This window comes from Oryctolagus cuniculus, chromosome 9 (assembly GCF_051225735.1).
Source record: "Oryctolagus cuniculus isolate XC-2025 breed Fujian yellow rabbit chromosome 9, ASM5122573v1, whole genome shotgun sequence".
In the NCBI taxonomy this organism is placed as follows: domain Eukaryota; kingdom Metazoa; phylum Chordata; class Mammalia; order Lagomorpha; family Leporidae; genus Oryctolagus; species Oryctolagus cuniculus.
In genome coordinates, this window is record NC_142875.1 from 105,750,420 (window position 1) to 105,776,878 (window position 26,459).

Sequence of the window (26,459 nt, forward strand, 5' to 3'; positions counted from 1 at the left end):
TGGAACTTGAAATCACATGGCAACAGGGCTGGGATGGGTGTCAGGGGCTCAGGCGTGGGCAGGCTGAGGGTGGCTTCACAGGGATAGAATTTCCCAGGGAAAATTCTTCCACTGTCTCAACACGACAAGGTTGCACGATGCTCTCATGGGGGGAGGGGAGACGTGGCCTAGTGGCACAATTCCTGGATGATTGTTGCTTAATAGGGCGCTGAGGGACAGGGGTCTATGTCCCCATGCCAGGTGACGTGGGCAGCAGGGCATTTATTAGGAGCTTACTAGGCACCAGCTGGACTTGTGTTTGCCTGGGAATTTTGTGCTGATCACCCCCAACTAGCGCAATGGGAGAGGTGGATAAACAGCGCTCTCTAAGCCTTGGACTGGCCTGTGAGATTGCAGCTTTCATTAGTAACACTCGCAATCTGGCCTCTCAGCGCCTGACTTCCTCCTGGACTTTGCAGCCTCCCTCTAAGACACAGGCAGTGGCTACAAAAGGAGCTGCGGGGTGATTTCTGGGAAGGCAACAGGGGGAGCGTTTGCAAGGGCTGGTACCTGGCACAGCCCGCAGGCGCGCAAGTGTTTGCTTTTGTTCCTTTGCTGGGACACTGGGCCCTGGTCACAGTGGATACACAAATCCCCGTGATGGTATTTCTCATACCAGTCAGAGTTATCTGTTTATTTGATTGTCTCTTCCCCAAGACTAGGAAATTTGAGAGCAAAGCCCAGCTATCCCATGCCCATGTCCCCAGCAGGACCTGGTACATAGTAGTCGTTCAACATTTGCTGAACAAGTCAGAAACTTACCTTCTTGCCTCTGTTTCTGACGTGCTTTGTGAAACTGAATGCCGCTGATTATTAGAAACCTTTATTTGTCCTGTGTTAACAATCTCATCACAAGTCTCTTCTCCCAACTCCGATGCTATTATAATAGTGATGTGGTTCTAAAGTGTTCGGGCAGGAAATGCTTATTTCAACCAATAGCTTACTGAGAACAAGAGTTTCCCAAATACTGGAGGGGTGCTCCCATCTCATGCACTTGAGTATTTATACAGTGCATGCTTGCTAGGATGCACACCTGCTAGGACATAGGACACACAAAGCGCATTGTCTATCCTTATGACTCTACCACTTGGTTAAAATAGGAACCTAGGGTCTCAAGCAAAGATTTAGGCTATCTTGGCCCATATAGGAAAGGACAGATTAGGATAGGATGGGAACCAATGAATTGAATTTGATGCTGAACCAATTTGTAATTTTATTTACTCTGTAACTTTTACCAAATCCCGTATCTGTGGTGGCAAAGGAAGGAAAGTGAGCTGGCTTTACTTTCATCATCAATTGTATAAAATTGTTATAAAATTGGGTGCTTTCTATTATTAAGCTGCCTGAGCTGTGTCTCACCTTTCTATGACTCTAAGATGAAAATGAAACTTCCATGTATTAATTAATTGCCTAAGTGTTCCTATGGGGGCGGGGTTGGAGGGGACCTGGCAGTAGCTTTTAAAAATTCATTCAATATTCATTCCAGGGTTTATTGAGCACCCCCCAGAATAGCACTCAACATTAGAAAGGAGTGTTAGAGGTTAGGGGGAATGACCCAAGACCCAGTACCGACTGTCCTCGACATATGAGGGTGAGAAAGTGATGTGCATTCAAAAGAAACTGTAGCTTGAAGTTTGTTAGGCTGTCACAAAACACACCAAACACCGGAGTAAGGGAAAGGGTTTATTAGGGAAAACCCAGCAGACCCGAGGGAAGGGGCGAAGAAGGAAAAAGAGAAGGAGAGCGTAAGAAAGAGAGAGACAGAGAGGAGAGGAGCTAGCAAGGAGAGAAGAGAGAGAGCAGAGAGAAGAGAGAGCGAGAGGGGGAGAGGAGAGGAGAGCAGAGAGCGCAGAGAAGAGAGAGAGGAGACAGAGCGAGCAGGAGGGAGCAGAGAGAAGAGAGAGGAGAAGGCCATGTGTTCAGGAACAGGTCCTTTAAAAAGGTGGACAGCCAGCGCTGCGGCTCAGTAGGCTAATCCTCCGCCTTGCGGCACCGGCACACTGGGTTCTAGTCCCGGTCGGGGCGCTGGATTCTGTCCCGGTTGCTCCTCTTCCAGGCCAGCTCTCTGCTGTGGCCCGGGAGTACAGTGGAGGATGGTCCAAGTTCTTGGGCCCTGCACCAGCATGGGAGACCAGGAGAAGCACCTGGCTCCTGCCTTGGGATCAGTGCGGTGCGCCGGCCGCAGCGCGCTGGCCACGGCGGCCATTGGAGGGTGAACCAACGGCAAAGGAAGACCTTTCTCTCTGTCTCTCTCTCTCATTGTCCACTCTGCCTGTCAAAAAAAAAAAAAAAAAAAAAAAAAAAACTTTGCTGGAGGGCGGGCAGGGAAGCAGGAGCAGCGAATCCCATTAGGATGGGGGTGGAGCTGACACCAGTGGTTGGGCCATGTGGCCACCTGGCTTCCAGCAATGGCAGTGAGGGCTAGAGTCTAGGATGGTGTCAGGGTGTAGATCGTGCCATAGATAAAACTGCACCATTTTCCTAACAAAGTCTGGTCTTTTCCTGGGCTAGGATATGCAGTAGATGCTCTTTCATGATGCTGGGTGATCTTGAGGGGAAATGGCATGCTGTGTTGCTAAGCTACCATGTTTGGCAGGGTAGGTGGAGTAAATGCATTTTCGAAGAACGAAATTTTCAACTTGCAACGGGTTTGTCAGGACATAGCCCCATCACAAGTGGAGGGAACATCTGTGCAATTCGACACAGTATCCACACCAAATGCCACACGACAGGATTACTACCCAGTGTCAGCCAATCCACACTGAACACATTAGAAGTTTAGAAAAAGGAGTGTGCTATGAGATGGAGTAGTTAGGAAGCACGCTCCCCTCCTCCCCCAGTGGTAGTTAAACGAGATGTCCCTGGAGAGGTAGAATCTGACTGGCGGAGGTGGCTGGGAGATACTCCACTTAAGTGACCTTAGCAAAGGACAGAGAACGGTATACACAGGCGTTTTCAGAAGAATGGCCAGGTGCACCTGGATGGAGATAAGGTTTGTACCTGAGAGGAGAAGGCCGTCAGGTTTGGAGGGGGAAAAGGGGTGGTTATCCAAGAGTGTCGTCCCGAGTGCCACACTACGGTATTTGGATTCTAAACCAAAATTCAAATTCAAAATTAATAAAGGACAGAACACATTTTATCGAGAGGAAACAAAACCTGGGTATGTTAGAAGGATGAGTAGGAAAATGTTAGGTTACATGAGACACAGAACACAGGCTAGCAGACCTTGAAAGAACCTTCGGCTTCATCTGATCCAAATGCCTTATTTCACAGATGGGGAAATTTAGGCTAAAACAAAATCAAAACCTGCCCACGCTCCTTTAGCTAGTAAATGGCAAAGCCAGAGCTAGAAACGAGTGTGGTGTTCCTTTCACCCCCCTTAATAAATTCAAATCTCCAGACTTAGACAATTCACATCTCAGGTTGCTCAAAGAACTCCAAGAACCATTGTCAATAATCTTTGAAAAAGCATGCCGAATAGGAGAACTGTTAAGAGACAAGAGAAGGACAAAGTTGTCCTCATTTTCAAACAGGGGGGAAAGGGCATATTATCAAAACTATAAGCCAGTCAGCTTGACAATTACCCCTGGCAGAATTCTAGAACAGAATTTTAAAAAGCTATTTACTCCACAAACATTATTATAATAAAAGAAACGAAGGAGGAAATAACCCACAATTTTGCCACTTTAACCCATCAACTGAACAGATTATTAAGTAGACTCTTTGTACGTCTTTAGAAAAGCAGAGATCACTCAAATCTCAGAAACAAAACATGTCTTCATTTATTCCTTTTTTGAGAGGGATATTAGATTGGTAGAAAGAAGAGGCATCAAAACCATCCTTGCTTTCAGCGTGGCCTTTGACAAGATCTATCATCATTACCTTGTGATAAGACAAGAACTGGCTGATGGCCCATGAACCAAGCATGGCTGGGGTAAGAATTACACCTAAAGAGTGCTAATTAGTGCGTAGATCAGCCTGGAGGGTGGCTGCGCTGGTGGCGGTGGCAGGCTGCTCACACCTCTCTTTCACACTTCCCAGTTAGGATTTGTGTCTGTGTCTTGGAAGAGATGCTCGTTTGGTTTTCTTTCATATGATACAGACACGGCAGAGGAGTTAAATCGAGGGGTGATAGGTAACACTAACAGTAGTAACAATAGTTATTGAGCACTTACTATGTGTCAGAAATGATGTTAAATGGACCTTCTCAAAAGTGTCACATGAAGCGATACCACTCCATGAGGGAGGTAATGACTTGGCTCCATTTTAGAGACAAGGAAACTGGTATTTTAAGAGGTCAAGTGCTTTTTATTTTTTTTAAAGATTTATTTATTTATTTATTTGAAAGTCAGAGTTACACAGAGAGAAAGGCAGAGGCAGACAGAGGTCTTCCATCCCTGGTTCACTCCCCAGATGGCCACAACCGCCGGAGCTGCACTGATCTGAAGTCAGGAGCCAGGTGCTTCTTCTGGGTCTCCTACGCAGGTGCAGGGGCCCAAGGACTTGGGTCATCTTCTACAGCTTTCCCAGGCAGAGCAGAGAGCTGGATCAGAAAAGGAGCATCCAAGATTCAAAGCAGTGCCCATATGGAATGCTGGCACTGCAGGCGATAGCTTTACCCACCATGCCACAGGACCAACCCCAGTGTTTTTGATCTTGATCAAGAGATCAAGATGATACACACAGCTTGTGAGGGGAGAAAGAGAATTTTGGATCCAGGTGTAAAAGGCACCAGAGCTTGAACTAAATGATTTTCAGTAATGTTGACAGGCCACAGCTATCATCTTACATCCTCACGATATCGGAGGGCTTAATGGCTGCACATTAATTCTAAAACTCAGTTGTATTTTCGAGGGTGGGACGGATCTTGCCACATCCACATGAAGGACGTGAGAGTTTTCATTGACGACAGATTCCAAAGAGAAGCAGTGTGACCTAATTGTGAAGAAAGCTGACCAAAGGTTGGTTCATTCATAGAAACACAGTGTCTTTTTTTTTTTAAAGATTTATTTATTTATTTGAAAGTCAGAGTTACACAGAGAGAGAAGGAGAGGCAGAGAGAGAGAGAGAGAGAGAGAGAGAGAGAGGTCTTCCATCCACTGGTTCACTTGGGCCATCTTCTACTGCTTTCCCAGGCCATAGCAGAGAGCTGGATCATAGGTGGAGCAGCTGGGACTTGAACCGGCGTGCATATGGGATGCTGGCACTGCAGGTGTTGGCTTTACCAGCTAAGCCACGGCACCGGCCCCGAAACAGTGTTTAAATCAGGGCAACTAGCATAGATCTGCTGGCTACATGATCAGAACACATTTTAAGTAAATCAGCCATACTCTGGCCCAATCTAAGGCATAATATTCTAAGCCTCAGAACCATCTAGAAATACAATGGACTGCCTTTGAGTGGCCAGTTTGCCCAGAGTTTAAACAGTCCGGGCAACCACAGTGAGGAGGAAAAGAGGCCATACAGACATCTTCCCATGTCTAAAATTCTAAGACTCAACTTAGATGTCCGTCTCTGCATAATTGGTGGGTGGTGGCGAGTCACTCATCAGGCGAGCCATCAGATAAGTTAAAATAAGCTGCTTTGTGGGGAAGTAGGAGAATTCATATAATTTTAAGCTACCTGAATCCATACAAGCATTCTTTCACTGGAGGACCCATCCCCTTTCAGAATAAGGATCTATGACTGATCACCTTTGATGATAGTGCTCAATTGAGTCTCTTGACCAGGTATTTCTGGTTTTGATACTACATAGTTAAGGGAGTCACTGGTCTTTGAAACTATCTCTCCGCCTAAGTGCCATATACTGTTATCTATGTATCTAAATCATTCAGTCTTCAGCTCTTTGTTGATTTATGATAAAGTCGCACAACTGATAATTCTTGCTACTCTGGAAAGCTATTCTGAAGTGTGCTGAGCCAAACCTGGTCTTACAGAAACAAAAGAATTCTCTGGCTGATTAGAAAGTTTGTGCCCCTGGTCTTGCGTTTGTTTTAATCAGAGGTTGTTGCCTGTGTGCCAGCGCCATCTCGTGTTCAAAATGAGCACATTTTCCAGCCATGGGGGAAAAGTCCGCTTTGAATGACCTGGTAGGCACCGGGACGCCTCTCTCCGCCCTAGGATATTTGGATGAGAAGGAACTCCTGTGGCTCCAGTACTTGAAGCTCCTGTGCCGTCCAGGTGGGCCTGGAGACGCTCCGTTCAGTCCCCTAAATAAGGAGGCATGCGGAAAGACATCCTCCCAGGACAAGTGAAAATGGAAGAGCTGAATGCGAGCCATCATAAGCAATTGGTCCTATTTCCTTTTAGTTTCACTTTCTTAGAACTCCTGGCACGTCAGAGATAAGCAAAGTCATGTGTGTGGAAACCTGCGCAAATGCGCAGAAACGGCCTCGGGCAGGAGGGATGGCTCGGGAATGCAAAGATGCGATGTGAAAGCTAAGGAAAGCTTAGGGACAAGAACTGAATTTTTTCAGCACAAGCCTTTTTTCCACAAAGTGGTTGCCAGCAGATCTTGTTCACCCCCGTTTCAAGGACATGATGTGTCTTAAAATGCTTTCATTTTTCATTCAGGGGACTTTGAAAAGGATTTTGTCCACATTCTAATTCCAGTTTCAGGATTATTCAGGATTTGGGATAACGTGTAGAATCCATCAAATAAAAATACTGTCAGCACCAGAGAGGCGTTATCCCAAACCCTAAATGGAGGCGGAGGCATTTTCTCTCTGAGTTGCTAATTCTATCATTTGGGGCCATCCACAAGACCAACAAGGAGTGCCTTTGTGTCAGGGTAGTCTGGTGCAAGGGGCCCAGGAGCTGGCAAGGACAGAGCCTCCTTGTGGCTTTAGCTGCACAGGTGATTCAAAGCAAGAGGATCTGATCATTCATTGTTCCCGACGGCCCCTTGCCCCTGTGTTCTGTGGATGGCTTGTGTATTTCTATCTGTGTCCAGACTGACATGTGGCTGTCCTTGAGTCTCGTTCAGGGCATGAAATGTTTCCCAAGGATGGTACTTGCCTCTTCGGCTTCCTACAGCTCTGGGCATCTTGGTGCTGATGTATCTGAATCCAGTACCACAAGCAAATCTTGAACTTTGAGAGATGGTGGCAACCTTGGAGGTCCCCTGGCCCAATTACCTTATTTTTTTAGTGAGGAACAAGCCCACAAGTGAAATAAGAATCAGAACTGCAATCAAGCCCTGAGTCCCCAGACTGGATTCCGTCACTAGCAATGCCTATCAGCATCTCTCCCCACAATGACGGAGAACACACAACCTCTGCCCTCTCCCCTGCTCCCACCTCCTGGAGTTAAGAGCAGCTGACTACACAAAACCTCATGTGTGTGAAATTGCTTTCATGTATTTTAATGTAAAAATTGTAAGAAACTGTGTTTCTATTAAGGAAAGTTGTCAAAGTTTTGATGGGAAGCTGTCATCTATTTTCCTTGGAGTAGCACTGTCATCCCTGGTGTCCACAAGAAGTCCTAACTTTGGATGGAGTGCTTGGGCTTCAGTGTGCGTCTTTCCCAGCTCGCCCTGAAGCTGTGTGAAGGAGGATGGGGCCAGAGGGAAGGCAGTGTTAAGGTCATGCCTGTAGAGATGATTAATCCTTGTAACAGCCTTATTGAGGAATAATTCACATACCATTGGACTCACTTGTTTGAAGTGCACAATTCAATAATGTTTAAGTGCCGTGTTTTGGGAGAATAGGGCAGTGAGCATGAGAAGCTAGGAACTGGTGACAGTTGGGTTACAAATGCACCCCTCCACAACCATGCCTTTTGGAGTGGAAAAAACTGAGACTTGGTTTTGAAGCTCAGTTCGTGCCTTGCCTGGCCTCTGACTCTCTGCAGGGCATTATCAGACGGCAGAAGCACCACCCTCACGCCACTTCCAATGGAAGCGTAGCTCTGCTCATAGACGCTTGCTGGACTTGTTCAGCAGCACGATGGACTCCAGCTCCTGAATTGGGCCACGGGTGAGAATGCACTGAGCAGCATGGCTTTCTTATCCTAGGAGGGTCCCTGAGCCCACTTGACATTGTGTCATCTGAGCTGGTATCAGAAGTAAATGACTCAGGGGCCAGTGCTGTGGCACACTGGGCTAAGCCTCCACCTGTGGCTCTGGCATCCCATATGGACACTGATTTGAGCCCCAGCTGTTCCTCCAATCCAGCTCTCTGCTATGGCCTGGGATAGCAGTAGAAGATGGCCCAAGTACTTGGGCCCCGGCACTCACATGGGAGACCCAGAAGAAGCTCCTGGCTCCTGGCTTTAGATTGGCTCAGCTCTAGTCATTGTGGCCATTTGGGGAGTGAACCAGCAGATGGAAGACCTTCATCTCTGTCTCTCCTTCTCTCTGTAACTCTGCTGCTCAGGAAAATAAATAAATAAATAAATAAATAAATAAATAAATAACATCTTTAAGCACAGGCTCTGGAGCAGGCATCAAGGTTGGGATCCTTGACCTTGAGTGAGCTACTTAATCTCTCTGTGTCTTCATGCTCATGTATGTAAAATATGGGGCAATAAGAGTAGCTACTTTGTAGGGGTATTGTTAGACTCACTTGTATATTTGTTAATATATTGAAGGAGCTTCTAACAGGGTCAGGGACACACTAGGTGCTACACATTTGCTAACTATTATACCAGCCCCTGTTAAATCTGCTCAACCTCCTCTCCCACGACTCTTCCTTATCACACCAGGCATAAGAAACTTCCTCTGATGTTCCCTCTGCACCAGATACTCTTTGCCTCCACGTCTATTAATCCTACTCGCTCACCTCCAAATTTTCCCTCAACTGTTATCATTGTCCATACTCTGGTCCACATTTTCTCTACAGTTCTTTTCACCTTGTAACATATTATACCATGCACTCATGAATTACATTATCATCTGCTTCCTTCCCCCGGCCCCTGCCCCAAGGCCCTCCATACCCTAATGTGTCAGTCTCACAAGGGCAAGGGCTTGTGTTTTTGTTTTTTATCTGTTTTGTTCAGTAATTATCCAAGAGGCTAGAATCAATGCCTGGAACATGGAAGGCGCTTACTAAATATTTGTTGAATGAAGAATGGGAGAGTAATTCATGTCAGATAATCTGTTGTCATTTCTTGACAGGCCGGGGTGGGGGCTCGCTAGCAATGGGCTGACCCCCATATGTCGGGGGCGATCGAGCCAGGACAGCACAGCCTGGGCTACCTGTTTCACCCTCCGCATCCCCACCCCAGCCAAAGCTTTAGCTTTCCTCCTTCTCTCCTCATTTCTACAACTCTTTCTTAGGAAAGTGTTTCCTTGCTTTCTGCTTTTAACCTCACAGCTTCTCCTTTCCGGATCCTTCCTATTAAGTCCGTTTTCACAATGTGATGACCAAAACCCTCATGTGGCATTCCTGGAAGGCAAGCCCCAGCCAGGAATGTCACAGCTCCAGAGTCTTTTCAGAATTCTCCATCCTCTAATTAGGATGGCCACACATCTCAGCTGCTGCTTTTGACTGCCGTTGTGAGCTGAATGTTGATGCGCATCATTGTGCTTAGATAATTTCCCCGAGCAGTGAAAACTAATAATCAGTGGTATTTTCAATAGAGCCCTTCCATTTAGTGGGGGTGAGTTATTTAGCCCTTCATTTTTTTTAAGGTTGAATTTAATTCCTTGTCATGTTTCCTAATTAAGAAGATTTGTGGGATCCATTTTGATTTTTTTGTAAAAAATTCCTTCCCAGGAATGCTTATCTCAGCTTCAGCAAATGTTTCATCTGCTTATTTCACCTCTTAATTCCTGCTGGGGTTGTTAACGTGTCAGACTTCAACAGCAGGGCTGATTCTGGGGCCGCCTCATTGTTGGCTCTCATTCAGAGCCAGGCTGGGTCTTTATACTCAAGGCCGATGGGCACAAACGAAGCTTTCTCTCCCTTCCTCCAGACCCTCTTCTGGCCCCTCGTCTCTGCCTTCCCGCCTTCTTCCCTGCTCCTGCTTCTCCTGTCTGTCTAACCCAGTCAATCTTCCACAACCATTCCTAGTGCTGTCCAAATCCAGGCTACAAAGGTGACCTTTAGGAAGAAAAACAATAATGCTATGACTTGAATGTAATAGGTAAGACCGCATCACTCATTTGGTTCTCTTTCCTTTTTCTGTTGTCCCGGGAGATGTGAAAATAATCAGATGGAGAAAACAGGCCAGCGAATGAGCAAGCAGCAAGTTGAATTTATGGAGGAAAAGATTAGATGATTTTCCTGTTTTCCAATATGTCACCTTGTCTCCTTTCCTCTTGGACATTTCCTCCTCACCATCTGGGATTCAAAGACCTAAAAAAACCTCTCCTTAGGTTGGGTTGAGTGTAGTTTAGGGTATCTCCACCAGGAACACGTATTTAGAAGACATAAAAGATAAAGTAAGTTGTCCAGTCTTACTGAGAAAACTGGGGACCATTGTTGCAGGAAAACAACTGGGAGATGAGTTTGGGTTGGTGTCATGGCATCCATGGCAGGTCATGAGACTGCGTGCAATGGTGACAAGAGAAGCAGCAAAGTTTTATTTGAGTAGAAGACAGAGACGTTCCCAGAAAAGAGAGGCTTGGAGAGGGAGGGAGGGAGGGAGGGATGGAGAGAGATCAAGCGGCTGAGGTGGTCTAGGGGTATTTGTACGTCTTTTACATATCATCTCCAAACCCCAAATGTAGTGGTTACACACTAGCTATTGTGAAGGCTGGGTCAGTCTTATTGGAAACTTTTCTAACTTGTTTTTGTCAAAACCTAAATCTTGTTGCCAATTGGCAAATATTTGCTGCAGTGGGCTTCCATCCTGTTTTGTTGGATGTGTACATGTCTGCAAGGAGCTGTGGAGTGGAGTTAGCTTGGGTGGCTTCTAGTCCTGGGCTCCCTCACCATGGTCAGTATTCCATAGCACTTGCCTAGATCGATGACACAAAGCACAAAGGGAAACATGCTAGACCCTATAATGGGTTAAACTGCAGGCATTACAGGCATAAAGTCATCTACTACCAGACACTGTGGGAAATGGGGCCCCAACATTGTACCCACCCTTGAGAAAGTTCAGGCCAGTGCAGTGATTGTCTATGAGGGTATTTAGAAAGTTCCAGATCCATCATATGAAGAGGTAGATTATTATTAGTTACAAACCAAATACTTAATAGGGCCCAGGTAGGTCATGTCAATGAGACAGGGAGTCCGTTCTTAGCCTAAAGGGATCAAAATGGCCTCAAGGAATTGTTGCCCTGCCAATACAGTGCCAAAGGGAACCTGAAGATCCCTATTGTCTCATGTGACATTTCCTAGTCTTAAAATAGTAGCCACAAATAAAAAAAATGCAAATACCCTGTGTGTGCTTAAGTTTATTAGCTATTAGTTTGTGACCCTAGGACTATATAATTGTTCAGGCCTCTTCCCATACCTCCCTTTAACTCAGCAATCCTAAATGAGTAATAAGGAGAGAAAAATTAGCACTAAAAATTGCACAGCTATTTTCAGCTCCCTTCATATTTCTTTGGGATATAGCAGAATATTTTAAATGCTAATCTACTCAGTGTGTTAGGTAGCAAGTCAGAAATTGAGCCTATGTGTGTGTGAGACAGGCCTGAAGACCAGCACCCACAGAGGAAGCTCCAGAAGCCCAGCACCTTGCACTTCAAAGTCCTGCTCAGACCCTGATAACTTTCCAGGTGGTCCCAGCCCTCAAGGAAAGCTCCTAGGAGAATTCTCTCTCCTCAGGACCAAGTGGATTACCTGACCTAATAACATGGGGCAATAACACCTTCTCAGACGCCCTAAGGGAAGCCCCCCTACTCTGTGGAGGGGGGGCATCAGCAAATCTGGGGAGGAATTTGCTAATTTTCACCCAACAAACCCTTTTGCCAAGACTCTCCATTCTTTGTCCTGGAGGACTCCCTTGAAAACCTAGGGAGTCCAAACAGACTGCCCACTCAGCCTTCTGCCTCTCTGCTGAGCTGTCCGCCTGGCCTGCCCAGGTGTGTTCTCTCCACTCAACCATGTAATCTCCTTCTCCCCCAGTCCGAGTGACTGGGCCCTCTCTCTCTGTCCCTTCCATTCTGATGGATGCCCTATCCCCAGTAAAGCCTTATCACTCCACTCTCTGTCTCACGCCTGAATTCTTTCTTGAGTGAAGACAAGAACCCCAGAACCCCACGACTTCCACGGCCTTTCCTCCGGTGACAAACGTACATCCAAAGCAGTTGTGTTTTCTCTGTCTTGCTCTCCCAGCACTCAACAGCTAGGGGATTTCAAAGAAAGGAAGCATTGCTCTAAGCCCACGAATGACTGAGCCCTTGATCCTAACCTTTCCAATTAAACCTGCTTTGAAAAAAACTCCACTTTCAAGGAAAAGCTATTTCCTGAATTAGTTAAATGGCAACTGTTTATTTTTCAAGGCTAGTATTACTTTGATACCAAACTTGCTGAAGACAATCATTTAAAACACAACGGACACATTTCGTTAATCACAAATAATTTTTCATTCCAAATAAAAGATTGGCAAGTTGAATTAAGCACAGTATTAACAAAATAATACAACATGACAAAGCAGAGTTGATTTCAGGAACGTCGGGATGCATAGAACATTCGGGCATCTGTTGGCATAATTTGCTGTGTTAATAAGTCAGAGTAACAAATACATTTAAAAATAGAGCCTAAGAGACAGTTGATAAAAATTGAATAAGCTTTCCTGTTTAAAAGTTTGTAGCTTCTACTAACGGTAGAAATATATTTCTTTTAAAATGATAGTATGTGCTTTCTTTTGACATTTTTAAATGTATCTATTTATTTTGAAAGGCAAAGAAAGAGAAAGACACAGGCAGAGAACGATCCTCCATTTGTCAGTTCACTCCCCAAATGCCTGCAACAGCCAGGGATGGGCCAGGAGGAAGCCAGGAGCTTGGAATTCAACTCCCACATTGGTGGCAGGGACGCAAGTTCTTACATGAGCCATCACCAAACCATCTCCCACGGATCCCACTGTTAAGAAGCAGCGCTGAGACTCACACCCAGGCACTTGGATATGGGATACAGGTATCTTAAACGTTGTGCTAGATGTTTACCCTGAAGACAGTATATGTAAAGGATATCTAGCACTAACTAGGGTTGCCTGTTATCTTACTGCCTTGAAGCTGAATGCCCACTGCCTTGTCCTATATTCTTCAAAGATTTTCTGAGGTTTTGACCAATGCAATAGGAAATGAGAAAACTATATTATTTTCAGGTGACATGATTGTTTATGTAAAAATTCAGAGAGATCAGCTAAGAAGCCATCAGAATTAATAAGACATTTTTACAGTGTGGTACGATATAAGATAAATACACAAAAATCCATGTCTCCCCTAAATACAATAATAAGAATTATCTCATTCTCAGAGTATAAAATACCTGGAAACAAACTGCACAAAAATTGTGTAAATCTATGTGAAAAATTTTTGAGATATTGAAAGATCTAAATGAGAAGACATGTTCCTGAATAGGAAGGCTTATGATTTTGAAAAATTTGAAAAGGAAGAAAACTAGGAGTTTATGGGCATATATGTTATAAAACTCTAATAACTATAACATTGTGTGTAGCACAGGAATAAGTGTATAGTTATCAGAACAGGCAAGGATGTTCAGAAATATATATGTATATGTGAGTATATGAATTTGCAAGCAAATTTACATAAATAATCCATCCTTTGATGGATTGTTCAATAAATGGTATCAGGGCAAGTGGTTAATCGTTTGGCAAAGATTCCCATAATATCTTACTGGGAAATTACATTTCTACAAATATGAAGAAAACATCCGTACTAGAACACTTCTTACAGAATTTTTTGGTATAGTAAGAAGTTTGAAAACCACTTGAACGAGTATCAGTGGGTGATCTTAAGGGTGTTTGTGTGAGTGTAGCACACATCCACACTTTGGAATGCCACTTTAAAAATGATTAAATAGATTTATACATGCAGCCTGCAAGGATATCCACAAGATATTCAGCGGGGGAAACAAATCAGGTTCTAGATCTACTGCTTTGATGCCGTGTTGTGGTGGCGGTGGTTTGTAGAAAAGCCCGAAAGGACGCACGGCCAGCTGTTCCCTCTCCGCTTCCCCAGGTAGGGGATCTGTCCTCTCGCTACTCCGCATGGGGAGAACCTCCCAGGGGCTCCGCGGGCCCCGCAGCACCGCTGACCCACAGTTCGCTGTGTCATTTCTTACTTTTTGTTTCCCTCCCCCGGTCCCAAAGCCCTTGAGGGCAGGGACGCTATACGGGCCAGGCGGGGTCTGTCGCTAGCGGGTCTGAGTATAGCGGGCACTGGGCTCGACCCTGACTGGATGCCAAAAACGGTGCGAGAGGTTTCCTCAGACCTCACAGCATCATCATCTCCGTCCCGAGGACGACGAAATGGAAACTCAGACTTTTGTCTCAGCTGCCATTGGCCGAGAGCGCCGCCGCACTTAGGAATCGATAAGTATCGGTTCTGTAGGAAGGCAATACCGCCAGCCGCGGCTTGTAGACGACTTCCTGGTGATGCAGCAGCGGGGATTTAACTTTGGAAGGCTGGCCGATTAGAAGATCTTTAAACTGCTTTACAACCAAGACACAAGAATTCGTAAGCCCCGCCCCTGACAACCCTCCCGCGCCAGCCTGGAAGGGAGCGAGAGGGGCGGGGCGGGCTTCCGGGGGGGGACGGGGCGGGGCTAGCGCTGATTGGCCGGCTCAGGGCGGAAGTCGTGGGGTTCGGTGGTCTGAAGACGCTGGCTTGTGACAGGGAGGGGGAGAAGGGAGGTCTCCGTAAAGGTTGCCTCTGTGTGCCCTGGTTCCCTGGAACCCTCGGAAAAACCCAACACCCGACCCCGAGGCCAGCCCCTTCCTCCAGGCTCTCTCCGCTCGATTTCGCCACCGCTATGTGGGAAGCGAATCCGGTGAGTAGCCAGGCGGGACGGGGCGGGCCCAGTGGGCGGAGTTGTTGCGAGAGGGAGGGGAGGGGGTTCCCGGGAACTCTTCCCCCCGCAGCCGCTGGAGACTGGGTGTTGAGTTCCGGCGACCCGAAGGTCCCGGCCTTTATGGCCTCAGCAGGCTCTGCCTTTTGAGCGGCGGGGATGGCTTGGTGGTTCGCCGGCGCTGTATTACATTCCTATTACAATGGCGTGTTTTACTTCTTGTGGTTTCTCCTCCGTCGTCCCCTCACTGCTGTTTCCAAACTTGGTGTCTTGTTGCCGGTTCACTGGCGTGAAGTGGCCTTCGAAGCTCCTAGTGTTTCAGTACTCGCTGCCCGCGGAGAACGAGGCGGTCTCCGAGGAGCCGTCCGTCCTCCCTTCCCTTTCACGATGACACCGGGGTCAGTTTGCATGCCCTGAGCCCCTGGAGGCTGAGGGTCTTGGAGGTTTCCTTTAGGGGGGCCGCCCTGGGCATCCTGCCCGTTCCGGGCGCAGGTCCGTCCCCTTGCTCTTTTGTGGCGTTTGCCTGGTGTCCGCGGGGGGATTTCCGTCTTACTTGCCTTTCTTACGTTTGCTGGTTTCGAGAGCAGCCCGCCCTGAGCGGAGTCCACGTCTGTCCAGTGCCGGTTGAAGCGGCCTGGTAACCCCGCAGGTGTTCCCTTGGGCTGGGGAGTTGACCGGAAGAGGGGCAGAAGCGCGTTCCTGCGAGCCGCGGGGCTGCGAAGGTGCCGCTAGCCCAGATGTGCTTTGCTATGCCCTCCGTTGTCTGAACTCCTTGGCTCCGATCAGCAGCGCCCTCCTCCCATTTCTGGAGGATATTTCCGCAGAGGGGGTTGCCGGTGAGTGTCTTTGGTGTTTTTAAGTTTTTACCCAGTGCGAGCTCGCCTGCCGGCCTGGATTTGGTATGCTCACTTTGTAATTCCTTGCCGGCTCACCGGGTAACAGTGATCGTCAAACCACCTTCGAGGAAGGTAATTGTTTGGATCCGATTTTAGCAAAGACACTTTAGAATTATGGGAATGCGCTCTCTGATTATGTAGGCTTATCTATTCAGTTTCACTCTCAGTGTTCTTCATTTTATAGAAGTCCATAAATGTTTCTATGTAGATGTATATAAAAGTTTATTAGCAGTCCTTTTCTTCTTGATTTTTCCAGTTATATGACTTGCTCAACGTCGCATGTTTTAAATCCTTCACTGCATAGTTGGCTCCGTATGGCCGTGCAGTTTGGCCTGGTTGCTCCAGTGTCTTCAGCCTCAGAACAGCCTAGCCCATAGTAGATCCTCAGTAAAAACTTGTTGAATTCACAGCGGTGATTGGGTCACTGCTGTACTAGAAAGTTCTGTGCTCTCACTGTTCATTCTCTCATACACATCACAATTTGCTGTTGGATCATTTCTGTTTGTGAGAGTTATAAAGACATTAGTGACTACCTCTTATGTTTGGTCTGTTATATCATTATCTCATTCATTTAACAAAAAGACCCTCAGTTTTCACTGAAATCACTCATGATTTTGCTTGATTTCAGCAGAATAAGTTGATTTTTGTTAATAATGTGAACCGTCCACACATAACGCACATTTGGATGCCACTCTGATGTCTACAATGCAGCTTTTATTACCCGTGGCCACTGTAGCTCCTGGTGGGCATGTGAATGCGGTCCATGTGCTCTGTTAGTTTTTAAAACTCAACATTTTACATGTGCGTTTCTCTAGTAATTTGCTACTTTCTTCTAGTAGAAGGGGCAGCTTGATTGTTGTGCTGTGCTTATGGGATAAAAATTAATTTTAATGTTGCCTTGAGTCAAACACAATTTGGGGAGAGTTTTAAAAATCCCCCAAAACCCAACCACAGTGTGTCTTAAAAGATAAATGCAGATGGCTTTTGCGTTACTGACCCATTTAAATCACTGTTCACCATTTCTTCCATTGAACAAGATAGTTCTGTTCTGTTAACAGTTTTAATTGACGAACTACTCCAAGTTTCCCCCTGTATATTTTTGGTGGCCTCCCTGACCTCTGTGTGCTGCCTGTGACCTGCTGCCCACCTGGTGTTGCTCCTTTTGCGCTTGGACCTACTGTGCGATCCTGCGTTAACTCACGAGTGTTTTGAGGAGTTGGTACGACAAGGCTGACTCAGAGGCAGCCTCCCTGCTGTGTGGACGGTCCTCATGAAGTGGTTTACTGTGGACCATCACCACTGACCTTGCAACATTCCCCTGGGGGTGAAAAACCGAAAACCACAGCAGGACACCCAAGCCGCGAGAACTCAGCCTTACCTCGGGTCACAGTTCTGTTTTATTTTTCGAGACAGACGTGAGGCCCGTGATGATTCTGTCCATGCCTTCCGCTGACCGGGAATCCTGAGGTAAGCGTGAGCTTCCTGCGAGGCAGGCTGGATGACAGAAGCAGCAGTTTGCACGTGAGCTCTTGGTGCTTCTCCAGCCACCTGCGCGGAGGTAGCCTGTGACAGGCGACTCCCGGGTTCAGAAAGTGCTGCAGACCGTGGGACAGACTTGCTGGCGTTTCCGTCTCACCGTGGCCCTGTGTACCCTGACTTTATTCGGCTCTTCTGTCTGCGCTGAGTTTCCGGGAAGCCGTTCCCTGGGACCATATGTTAGATATGAGGACTCTCAGCTTCTTTCTGTCGCTCTCCTGAGGGAGGTGGAAAAATGACAAACTGTCGCTTGCTGTAATAACACCTCACTTTATAGGAAGTGATAAGCTCTGCCCAAATTCTATTCCATCTATTCGCTCATAGTTTTAGAATAATCTGAAGAGGCAGCGGAGGGAGAGAAAGTGGTTTCACTGAGGTGACTGCAATGACGTGGTTAATACCCATGTCTCCTTTCTGCGTGGTTCTGATCCTTGCTGCTGGCGCTGAGGATATGTGTATGTCAGTGCACGGCACGCCCTGCAGGACCACCTTTTTCTCTTGTTTTGCCTTCATAGCTGCTTCTGGATCCACTTCACATTATGATTCTGTTTCTTCTGCTGTCAAACTTCTTGAAAGAAGAGTCTTGGCTGGCGCTGCGGCTCACTAGGCTAATCCTCCGCCTGTGGCACCGGTACCCCGGGTTCTAGTCCCGGTCGGGGCGCCGGATTCAGTCCCGGTTGCCCCTCTTCCAGGCCAGCTCTCTGCTGTGGCCCAGGAGTGCAGTGGAGGATGGCCCAGGTGCTTGGGCCCTGCACCCGCGTGGGAGACCAGGAGAAGCACCTGGCTCCTGGCTTCGGATTGGTGCAGCATGCCGGCCGTGGTGGCCGTTGGAGGGTGAACCAACAGGAAGAGGACCTTCCTCTCTGTCTCTCTCTCTCTGTCTAGCTCTGCCTGTCCAAAAAAAAAAAAAAAAAAAAGGAACAGTCTTGCACTTTTTGTCATTGGGGGTCATTTCTCGGCTCTTTGAGCTCTACTTCCTCCCTTAACCCTTGCCAGGAGGTCGCCGAGGGTCTTTGAACCACCACATCCAGAGGCAGCACACGTGCCTTCATTTATCTTTCTGACGCTTTGATGCCACGAGGGGTTTTCCTCAAAACTCTCCCTTTTTGGTTTCCAAGGACCATTGAGTTTCTTATTTCTATGATTTAATCCCTAATTTATAATCCTGATTTAGCTGCACTGCGTTCTCCTACCCCTGAAATGTTCTCCCTTTAATCTTTCTTTTCCTCTGAGCGCATCCTACTTTGGTGAGCTCTGCAGCTTCAGATGTGACCTGGTGACTGTGCCTGCCATAGGCTTGTCTTTGGACCTGGCCTGCCTCTGGAACTGGGGGTGGACAGCTCTACTGCTGTCCCGCTGATGCTCCAGACTTACCGTCTAATCTAGACTTGCTCAGCCATAGGTCCTTCACTCATGTCCCTCAGTGAGAGTAAGCACTTGCTACATGTAACGGAAGTACCATTCCAGACACTGGTGGGGGTGGGGTGGGGATCCAAACATGGATCAGGTCAGAGCCTGCCCCTCAGGGCGCTTGCAGTGTAGTTGGGTAGGAGAGAGTGATATCAGAGAGCGTCTGGGGAACTAGGAGGGTTTATCGAAGTTTGGTTTGGATCAGGTTTCCAAGTTATGGAAGTGGTCTTATGGGAAGATCAAAGGAAGCAAAATAACCAAAGCCCATAGGGGTGGAAGAGAATGGTGAGTATGGTTCAGATAAAGCAGTGAGTGAAGACAGTGCCTATCTGACGATTGAAGTCTCAGTGTGGGCATCTTCAGAGGATTGGGATGGAGGGTTGTTGGCATGGTAACTGCTCGGAGCCAGGCAGTGTTTTACAGGGATGCCCGCAGGCTGAGGTGAGAATGGAGATGGGGCGTGCTGCTAGAGACGAAAAGTTTGGAGAACATGGTGTCCAGGAAGCTGTGTTCCCGAAAGTGGTTTATTACATGGGACGAACATTCATTTACTCTGATCCTTCCTGTCTGGCAGTCCTTGCAATTGTTCTAACAGTGTATCAGACTTAGAGCATGGCCCGTTGGAGGCTCAGAGCAGTCAGACTGTTTTCTGGGAAATGGAAACCTTTCAGCAGGAAGCTGTGTTAATAGCAGAAGAGCACCGGCGTTGGCATGAACTGAGAGAGCGCTGTGGTTGCCAGTGACCGCTGGCCCTAGGCATTGATAAGCAGAGTGCCCAGCTTGGGTTTAGTGCATCTGTGATGTCGGGACTGCTAAGCTACCCTCATTTTGTAGTGATGGTACTAAGACTCAGAGTTTGGTGACCTTGCTAGTAAGGACAGAGCCAGGTTTTAAATTGGAACTTTCTGGCTCCAGAGTCCATGTTCTTGCCAGTCCAGCCGAGGATTTTGGATTTGAAGAGAGTGGACAGGGACTGTGAAGAAAACCACAAGGAGTCCGAGTTGAGGAGAGATTGCTAGCTGCACAGAAGTGTGACTGATGTGGCACCAGCTGGTTGTGCTTTTAGAACTCTTTCTAGTGGTGTGATGTCTGAGCAGTAAAGTAGCAGGGAAATAGTGTGTTCTCCCCAGGGCTGACATGACAGGTGCAGCACAATGCCAAGTCTTAGTAGTTTTAAGGAGGAAAATGGAATTTGGGATACAGGCTGGAGGCACGTGTTTATAATAGAGGGTTAAGGAAAGGGATAGGAAGTCTGACTGAGTGTGACCCAGCTGGCCTAAAATGCTGACGTAGAAGATGACATCTTTGGGTGTGCACCTCACCTTCTAAGGGTTAAAGTTGCTATTGAAATAGCATGTAATGGCACTGGCTTACTTTTTGAGCATGTATTAAAAGCCACACAGTGTTAAGTCCCAGGATTTATGGTGGTGACAAACAAGACCCCAGCCCTTACGGTTTTTCAGTCTGGAGTAGGTATGCACATATTAAACAAATACTTATATTAATGACATTTAGCCTCAATTGTGGCAAAAGCTGTGAGGGAAAAAACAGAGTGACAGTGTAGGGAGCCAGCACTAGACTGGGAAATGGAGGGCGGGCACCCTGTGAAAGTCACTTGAACAGAGATCTGAAGGATTGATCAAGAGTTAGCCAGGTAAAGATTGGCTTGGTGGCAGGACAGCCATTCAGACAGCAGTGTTAGGGTGAGCAGAGACCCTGTGACCTGACAGCACTTGGTGCTTGAGGACCAGGGAGAAGGTGTGTGGCTAGAGCCCAGTGAAGCCCGAGGCAAGCTCAGGAGATAGGTAGGAACCAAGCCAAGTGTGACTTAGCTCATGGTCAGAATCTTGAATTCTCAAGGAAGTGGCAAGCCACTGAAGGATGTTATATAGGGAGTGGCATGCACAGATTTTTGTTTTACACAGAGGTCACTCTGACCTTTGCAGAGAATGCATTATAGAGACAGAGACGTTGTGGTACAGTGAGCTGAGCCACCACCTGCAACAGTGGCATCCCATATGGGAGTGTCAGTGTGAGTTCCAGCTGTCCTGTTTCCAATCCAGTTCCCTGCTAATGTACCTGGGAAGGCAGAGGAGGGTGGCTCAAGTACTTGAGACTCTGTTACGTGGGAAACAGGATGGAGTTTCAGGGTCTTGACTTCAGCCTGGGCCAGCCCTTGCTGTTGTAGCCATATGGGAAGTGAACCAGCAGATGGTAGATACTTCTTTCTCTGCCATTTAAATAATAAATAAATAAACAAATCTTTTAAAAAAGGAAGTGATTTGTATATTAGTATGGTAGTAGATTAATAGCCTTCTAAAAGTATCCATATCCAAATCTCCATAATCTGAATGTGTTAAGTTACTTGGCAAAGGAGAATTAACAAGCTAGTTTTCTGACCTAAAGATAGGGAGATTGCCTTACGTTGTTCAGGGGGTCCTAGTGTATTCACACAGGTCCTTAAAAGTAGAAGATGGTGAAAGGAATTACTATAAAGGAGTGGTCAAAGAGGTGTAAGCATTGCTGGCTTGGTGGCGGTGGAGGGAGGCCACATGCCAGGGCATGCGCATAACATCTAGAAGCTTGAAAATGTGTGTTGTAAGCCACTGAGTTTGTGGTTCCTAGACCCAATGGCAGTAAGAGGCACAGAGACGGGGAAAGCCAGCTGGGAGGCTGTCACTCAGTCCAGGAGAGATGATGGTGATCTGGACTAAGTGTGTGGTGGTGGGAAAGAAGAGAAGTAAATTTATTCAAGCCGAGCTTTGGATGGTGAATGCCAAGTTTCTGGCCCAGGCAGCCAGGAAGGAGAAGAGATTTTCACTGAGAAGGAGGAGCCTGGGGAAGGAGAGGATCTGTCATAGATATCAAGAGTTTGCTTTTGGATCCACTGGGTGTGATGTGCCTTTGAGGCATTAAGTGGTAGAGGCAGTTGAATAGGTTGGTGACTTGAGCTTGGAGGAGAAGGCAGAGCTAAAAATTGAAATTTGGATCTCAGTATCTGTAGATGGCCTTTAGAATCTTGGGAGTAGATGAGAAGCTTAGGAAAATGTTTTTCAAACTTTGAGCACGTGTTCAAACCCACCAGTATTAAACAATAAGATATTTTAAAAATTAATTTTTCTATTATTAAAAAGTTTTTTTTTTGCAGCCTCTTATAAAGTATTTATTTGATCTATGATAGATTGAGACAGGGGTTAGACCTGGACACTTTAATTTTTCACCATGTATTTCTACAAAAATTACATTCCACACTTAGAGATTGTGAAGATTTGTAACTTAGGCTGGCTGGTTCTGTGAGGTATTTTAGAAAATCAAGATGAAACACAGAAATTACTGGAAGTTAGCCCTTCACTCTGTAGTGTCATGTCAAGTTGCCAAATTGACAAGCTTATAATATGAAATAGTTAGAGATGTGAATGTTTGGAAGATGGGAACAAATGGATTCTCAAGTAATTTTTTGACTGCTTCGGCCTCTGGAAAGTATTTCCTCCTATTTTGTAACAGCTGGATGTGATCTTTGTAAATCCACAGTAGTGAAATCAGACTCACTCTCTAAGGAGTGAAGAAAAGCATCAAGTTTTAGGAAGAGTCACACCCTAGCAGTTGAGCCATTTGCATGATAGTTTGGTGAGTTTGGACAATTTGGGCTTGCTTATTCACAACACTATAAATTGGGGTATTTTGATCCTGAAGGAGTAGGTTTGAGTATAAATATATCTTTTTTAAAAATTATATATATATACACACACACACACTGCATTCCATGTAAGCAGGCTACTGGAACTCATAGAACAACTTTGTTGGTATTATCAACATTGTGAAGAAATGTTTTTCTCATCCTTCATTTCAGAAGCTTATGTCAGCACTTTGCTGTGACAGCTAGCAAATTCAAGTGGGAAGAGTAATCCTGCAGGCACTGCTGTTTCTTTCCACATCATCTGAGAATACGTACTCTGAGTAGTTAAGATCTGGTGGTATTCAGTTTCCATTGCTTTCCTCAACGCTCAGTTGTAGTCAGGAGGCATACTGTTGACTCTTAACTGTTTGTATGTTTAAAGAATCTTCTAGTAATACATTGCAGCACCTTTTCTTGCTGCTTGTGTAGCACAGTCTGTCCATTTTGAACATGTTGCATGTTTTCCAGCCTGTCACAATGTACAGAAGTATTCGTGTCTAAACTGAAACTATCTTCCTATGTACTGTTGAGTTTTTGCTGAGAAACAGAACCAAAAATGTTAATTTTACCTCATATACTTTGTGTGTGTGTGTGTGCACGTGCATGTGCACAAGAGAGAGAGAAAGGACTGATTGGTGTTTCCTCTACAAGTAGCTTGTCTAGTTGTAAAACAAAATTTATGCTGAAACACTCATGTGATAGTATTTGTTCTTCTGTATCATGTGCTGTTGACGGTACTGGTATGTGATGTCCATTAGAGTCATTTAATAAATTTGTCAATAGATTGTTTTTCCTCAGGCATAAACTTTGACCTTAAATTTGAATTGATAAGCTTCTCAGCAGTGTTAAGACTTTATCTGTTTAGCTGAGGGATGCTTCTTTTATCTTGTTTTCTTCTCTGTCCTTACCAACACAGCAAATGGATTTTGTGCTTTGGATGGAAGTGATGTGCAAGTTTATGTGGTTTTCCTCCACCATATTTACTGAATGCTAGCTGGTATGAGCTGACCAACTCAGAATAATGGGCTGTTACAGTGAGTGGTGAATCATCATTCATCTTACGCAGAATTATATGTGAACATTTTTCTTTCATTCCCTTTGCCTCTGAAAATGCCATGAACTGTTTCTTAATCTCTGACGTCCATGCTTTGGTATGCTGAGAAAGAAGAGGGGCTGAGACTGAGAAATGAGGAGCTCTAAAAGTTATAGGCTGAGTAGAACTCAAGGTGCAAAGGAGATTGAGAATTTGAACAAAAATATGAGATGATATGGAGAACATGATGTCCTGCAAACCGAGAGAAGACTAATTCAGGACAGGGTAAGCTGACTTTTATTGAGAGATCAAAAAGATGAGAATTGAAAAATAAGCATTGGATTCAGTAGTGTAAAACTCATTAGAGATCCTAGCAAGTGTTTTTTGTTTGGTTGGTTTTAAGTGGTGGGGAAGTGGAAGAGATTGGGTGAGAAGGTAGAGTGCGTGTCAGTGTATAGAAAGTGAAGAAATAGGGCCGGTGCCGTGGCTCACTTGGTTAATCCTCCGCCTGCAGCGCCAGCATCCCATACGGGCACCAGTTTCTAGTCGTGGTTGCTCCTCTCCCAGTACAGCCCTCTGCTGTGGCCCCAGGAGGGCAGTGGAGGATGGCCCAAGTGCTTGGGCCCTGCACCAGCATGGGAGGCCAGGAGGAAGCACCTGGCTCCTGGCTTTGGATCGGCACAGCACCGGGTGAACCAACAGAAGGAAGACCTTTCTCGCTGTCTCTCTCTCTCACTGTCTGTAACTCTACCTTTCAAATAAATAAATAACTAAATAAAAAAAAGAAAGTGAAGAAATAAATTAGGGTGTATAGACGGTTATAGTTAATTCACCAAATGACATAAAATGGAATCCTGAAAACAATCCAAAAGAATATAAAAAAGATTTTTAAAAAGGTAACAAAGAACAGTGGATCGAAAAAAGCAAATAGCAAAATGATAAACTTGAATATCACCATGTCAATAATTGTATCAGATGAAAATGGTCCAGATGCCTCAATTGAAAGAGATTGTCTGGGCTGGCATTGTGACCTGGCTGGTTAAAGCTGCTGCCTGTGATGCCAGCATCCCATATAAGCCTTGCTTATGGCCTGGGAAAAGCTGCAGAGGATGGCCCAAGTTTTTGGGCCCCTGCCACCCACATGGGAGACATGGATGAAGCTCCTGGCTCTTGGTTTTGATCTGGCCCAGTTCTGGCCTTTGTGGCCATGTGGGGAGTAAGCCAGTGGATGAAGATATCTCCTTTCTCTCCCTCTCTCTCTCTCTCTGCCTCTACCTCTCTCTTAACTCTGACTTTCAAATAAGTAAATAAAATCTTTTTTAAAAACGTTGTTTAAAAAGTGATTATCAGATTGGATGAAAAACATAAGTAAATTGTCTACAAGAAACATTTTAATATGAAGATAAATAGAATAAAACTAAATAGATACACAATGCTAATTATATTAAAAGAAAATTTGAGTTGTATGTTGCTATTAAAGTAGATTTCAGAGATAATGGTATCTTGAGGGACAAATATCGTTTCCTGATGATAAAGGGGTCAGTTAATCAGTAATAGTCCTCAGCATTTATATTATAGACTTCAATAATAGAGATTCAGAATAGAGATTCAGAATACATAAAATGAAAATATTAGAATAGCAATAAGAGGTACAGAAATCCCTTATTGAATTTGGAGTTTTCAGTAGTTATTTCTCAATAATTGATGGAATAAGTAGATAGAAATGAGCAGTGATGTAGACGACTTGAACAATACTATCAACCAATTTAACCTAATTGACATTTATAGAAAATACTACCTACCAATAGTTGACACATGTGTTTTTTTCCCCACAGCTATGCAGAGAACATTTAACAAGATAGATGGTATTCTGGGCCATAAAACATGTCACAAGTAATTTAAAAGAATTCAAATCATATGATTTTAAAGATGTGCTTTCTGACCAAAATGGAATTAAACAAATCAATAACAAAAAAAGTATCTGTAAAATCTCCAAGTATTTGTTACGTAAATAATACGTTTAAAAGTAGTGTGTGGGTCAGCTATATAAAAAAGGAAGGGACTGACATTGTGGTGCAGTGGATAGGGCCCACCGCCTGTTAGACTGGCGTCCCATACAAGCCCAGGATCGAGTCCAGGCTGCTCCATTTCTGATTCAGCTCCCTGCTAATGGGCTTGGGAAAGTCGTGGAGAATGTTCCAAGTACTTGGACCCTTGTACCCATATGGGAGACCCAGATGGAGTTCCAGGCTCCTGTCTTAAGGCTGGCCTAGCCCTGGTCATTGTGGCCATTTGGGGAGTGAACCAGAGGATGGGAGACATCTCTCTCTCTCTTGCGCTCTCTCTCTCTCTCTTTCCTCCTCTCTATGTAATTCTGCCTATAAAATAAATACATAAATAAATCTTTAAAAAATACATTTTTTTAAAGGAAAGCAAACTATGAAAGTACAGTGTGGGCTGGCGCTGTGGCTCACTTGGTTAATCCTCTGCCTGCGGCACTGGCATCCCATATGGGCGCCGAGTTCTAGTTGCGGTTGCTCCTCTTCCAGTCCATCTCTCTGCTGTGGCCCGGGAGGGCAGTGGAGGACGGCTCAAGGGCTTGGGTCCCCGCACCCGCATGGGAGACCAGAGGAAGCACCTGCTCCTGGCTTTTGATTGGCGTAGCTGTGGCCGTAGCGCCCATTCTGGGGGGGTGAGCCAACAGAAGGAAGACCTTTCTCTCTGTCTCTCTCACTGTCTATCTGTCAAAAAAAAAAAAAAAGTACAATGTATTTGTAGGCTGCTGTTAAAACAGCAGAGGGAAATTTCTAGCTAAGTTAATGCCCATATTGAAAAGAAGAAATATCATGAATCAGTGACCACAGCTTCATTTTTAAAGAAATTGGGAAAAGAACAAGCTAAACTCCAAGGAGAGCAAGGAAATAATAAAGGTTAGAGAA

At 45.7% G+C, this 26,459-nt stretch overlaps 1 protein-coding gene across 50 annotated transcripts in view; it reads left to right on the forward strand.

The window, feature by feature from the left end:
- The first annotated feature begins 14,707 nt into the window (after positions 1-14,707).
- PARP11 (poly(ADP-ribose) polymerase family member 11) overlaps positions 14,708-26,459 on the forward strand; it is a 46,646-nt gene continuing 34,894 nt past the window's right edge. For 7 of the 50 annotated variants that reach the window (XM_089303791.1, XM_089303781.1, XM_089303777.1 and 4 more), the window contains exons 1-2: positions 14,743-14,951; positions 17,279-17,332. Coding sequence is in view for 2 of the 50 variants with exons in the window: in XM_008259681.5 (XP_008257903.1) it covers positions 14,934-14,951 (18 nt within the window). In the remaining 48 variants the exon portion in view is untranslated. Of the gene's footprint in view, positions 14,952-15,047; positions 15,806-17,278; positions 17,333-26,459 lie in introns of those variants that run through there. The other 43 variants (XM_089303789.1, XM_089303778.1, XM_089303765.1 and 40 more) reach the window with 30 other exon arrangements.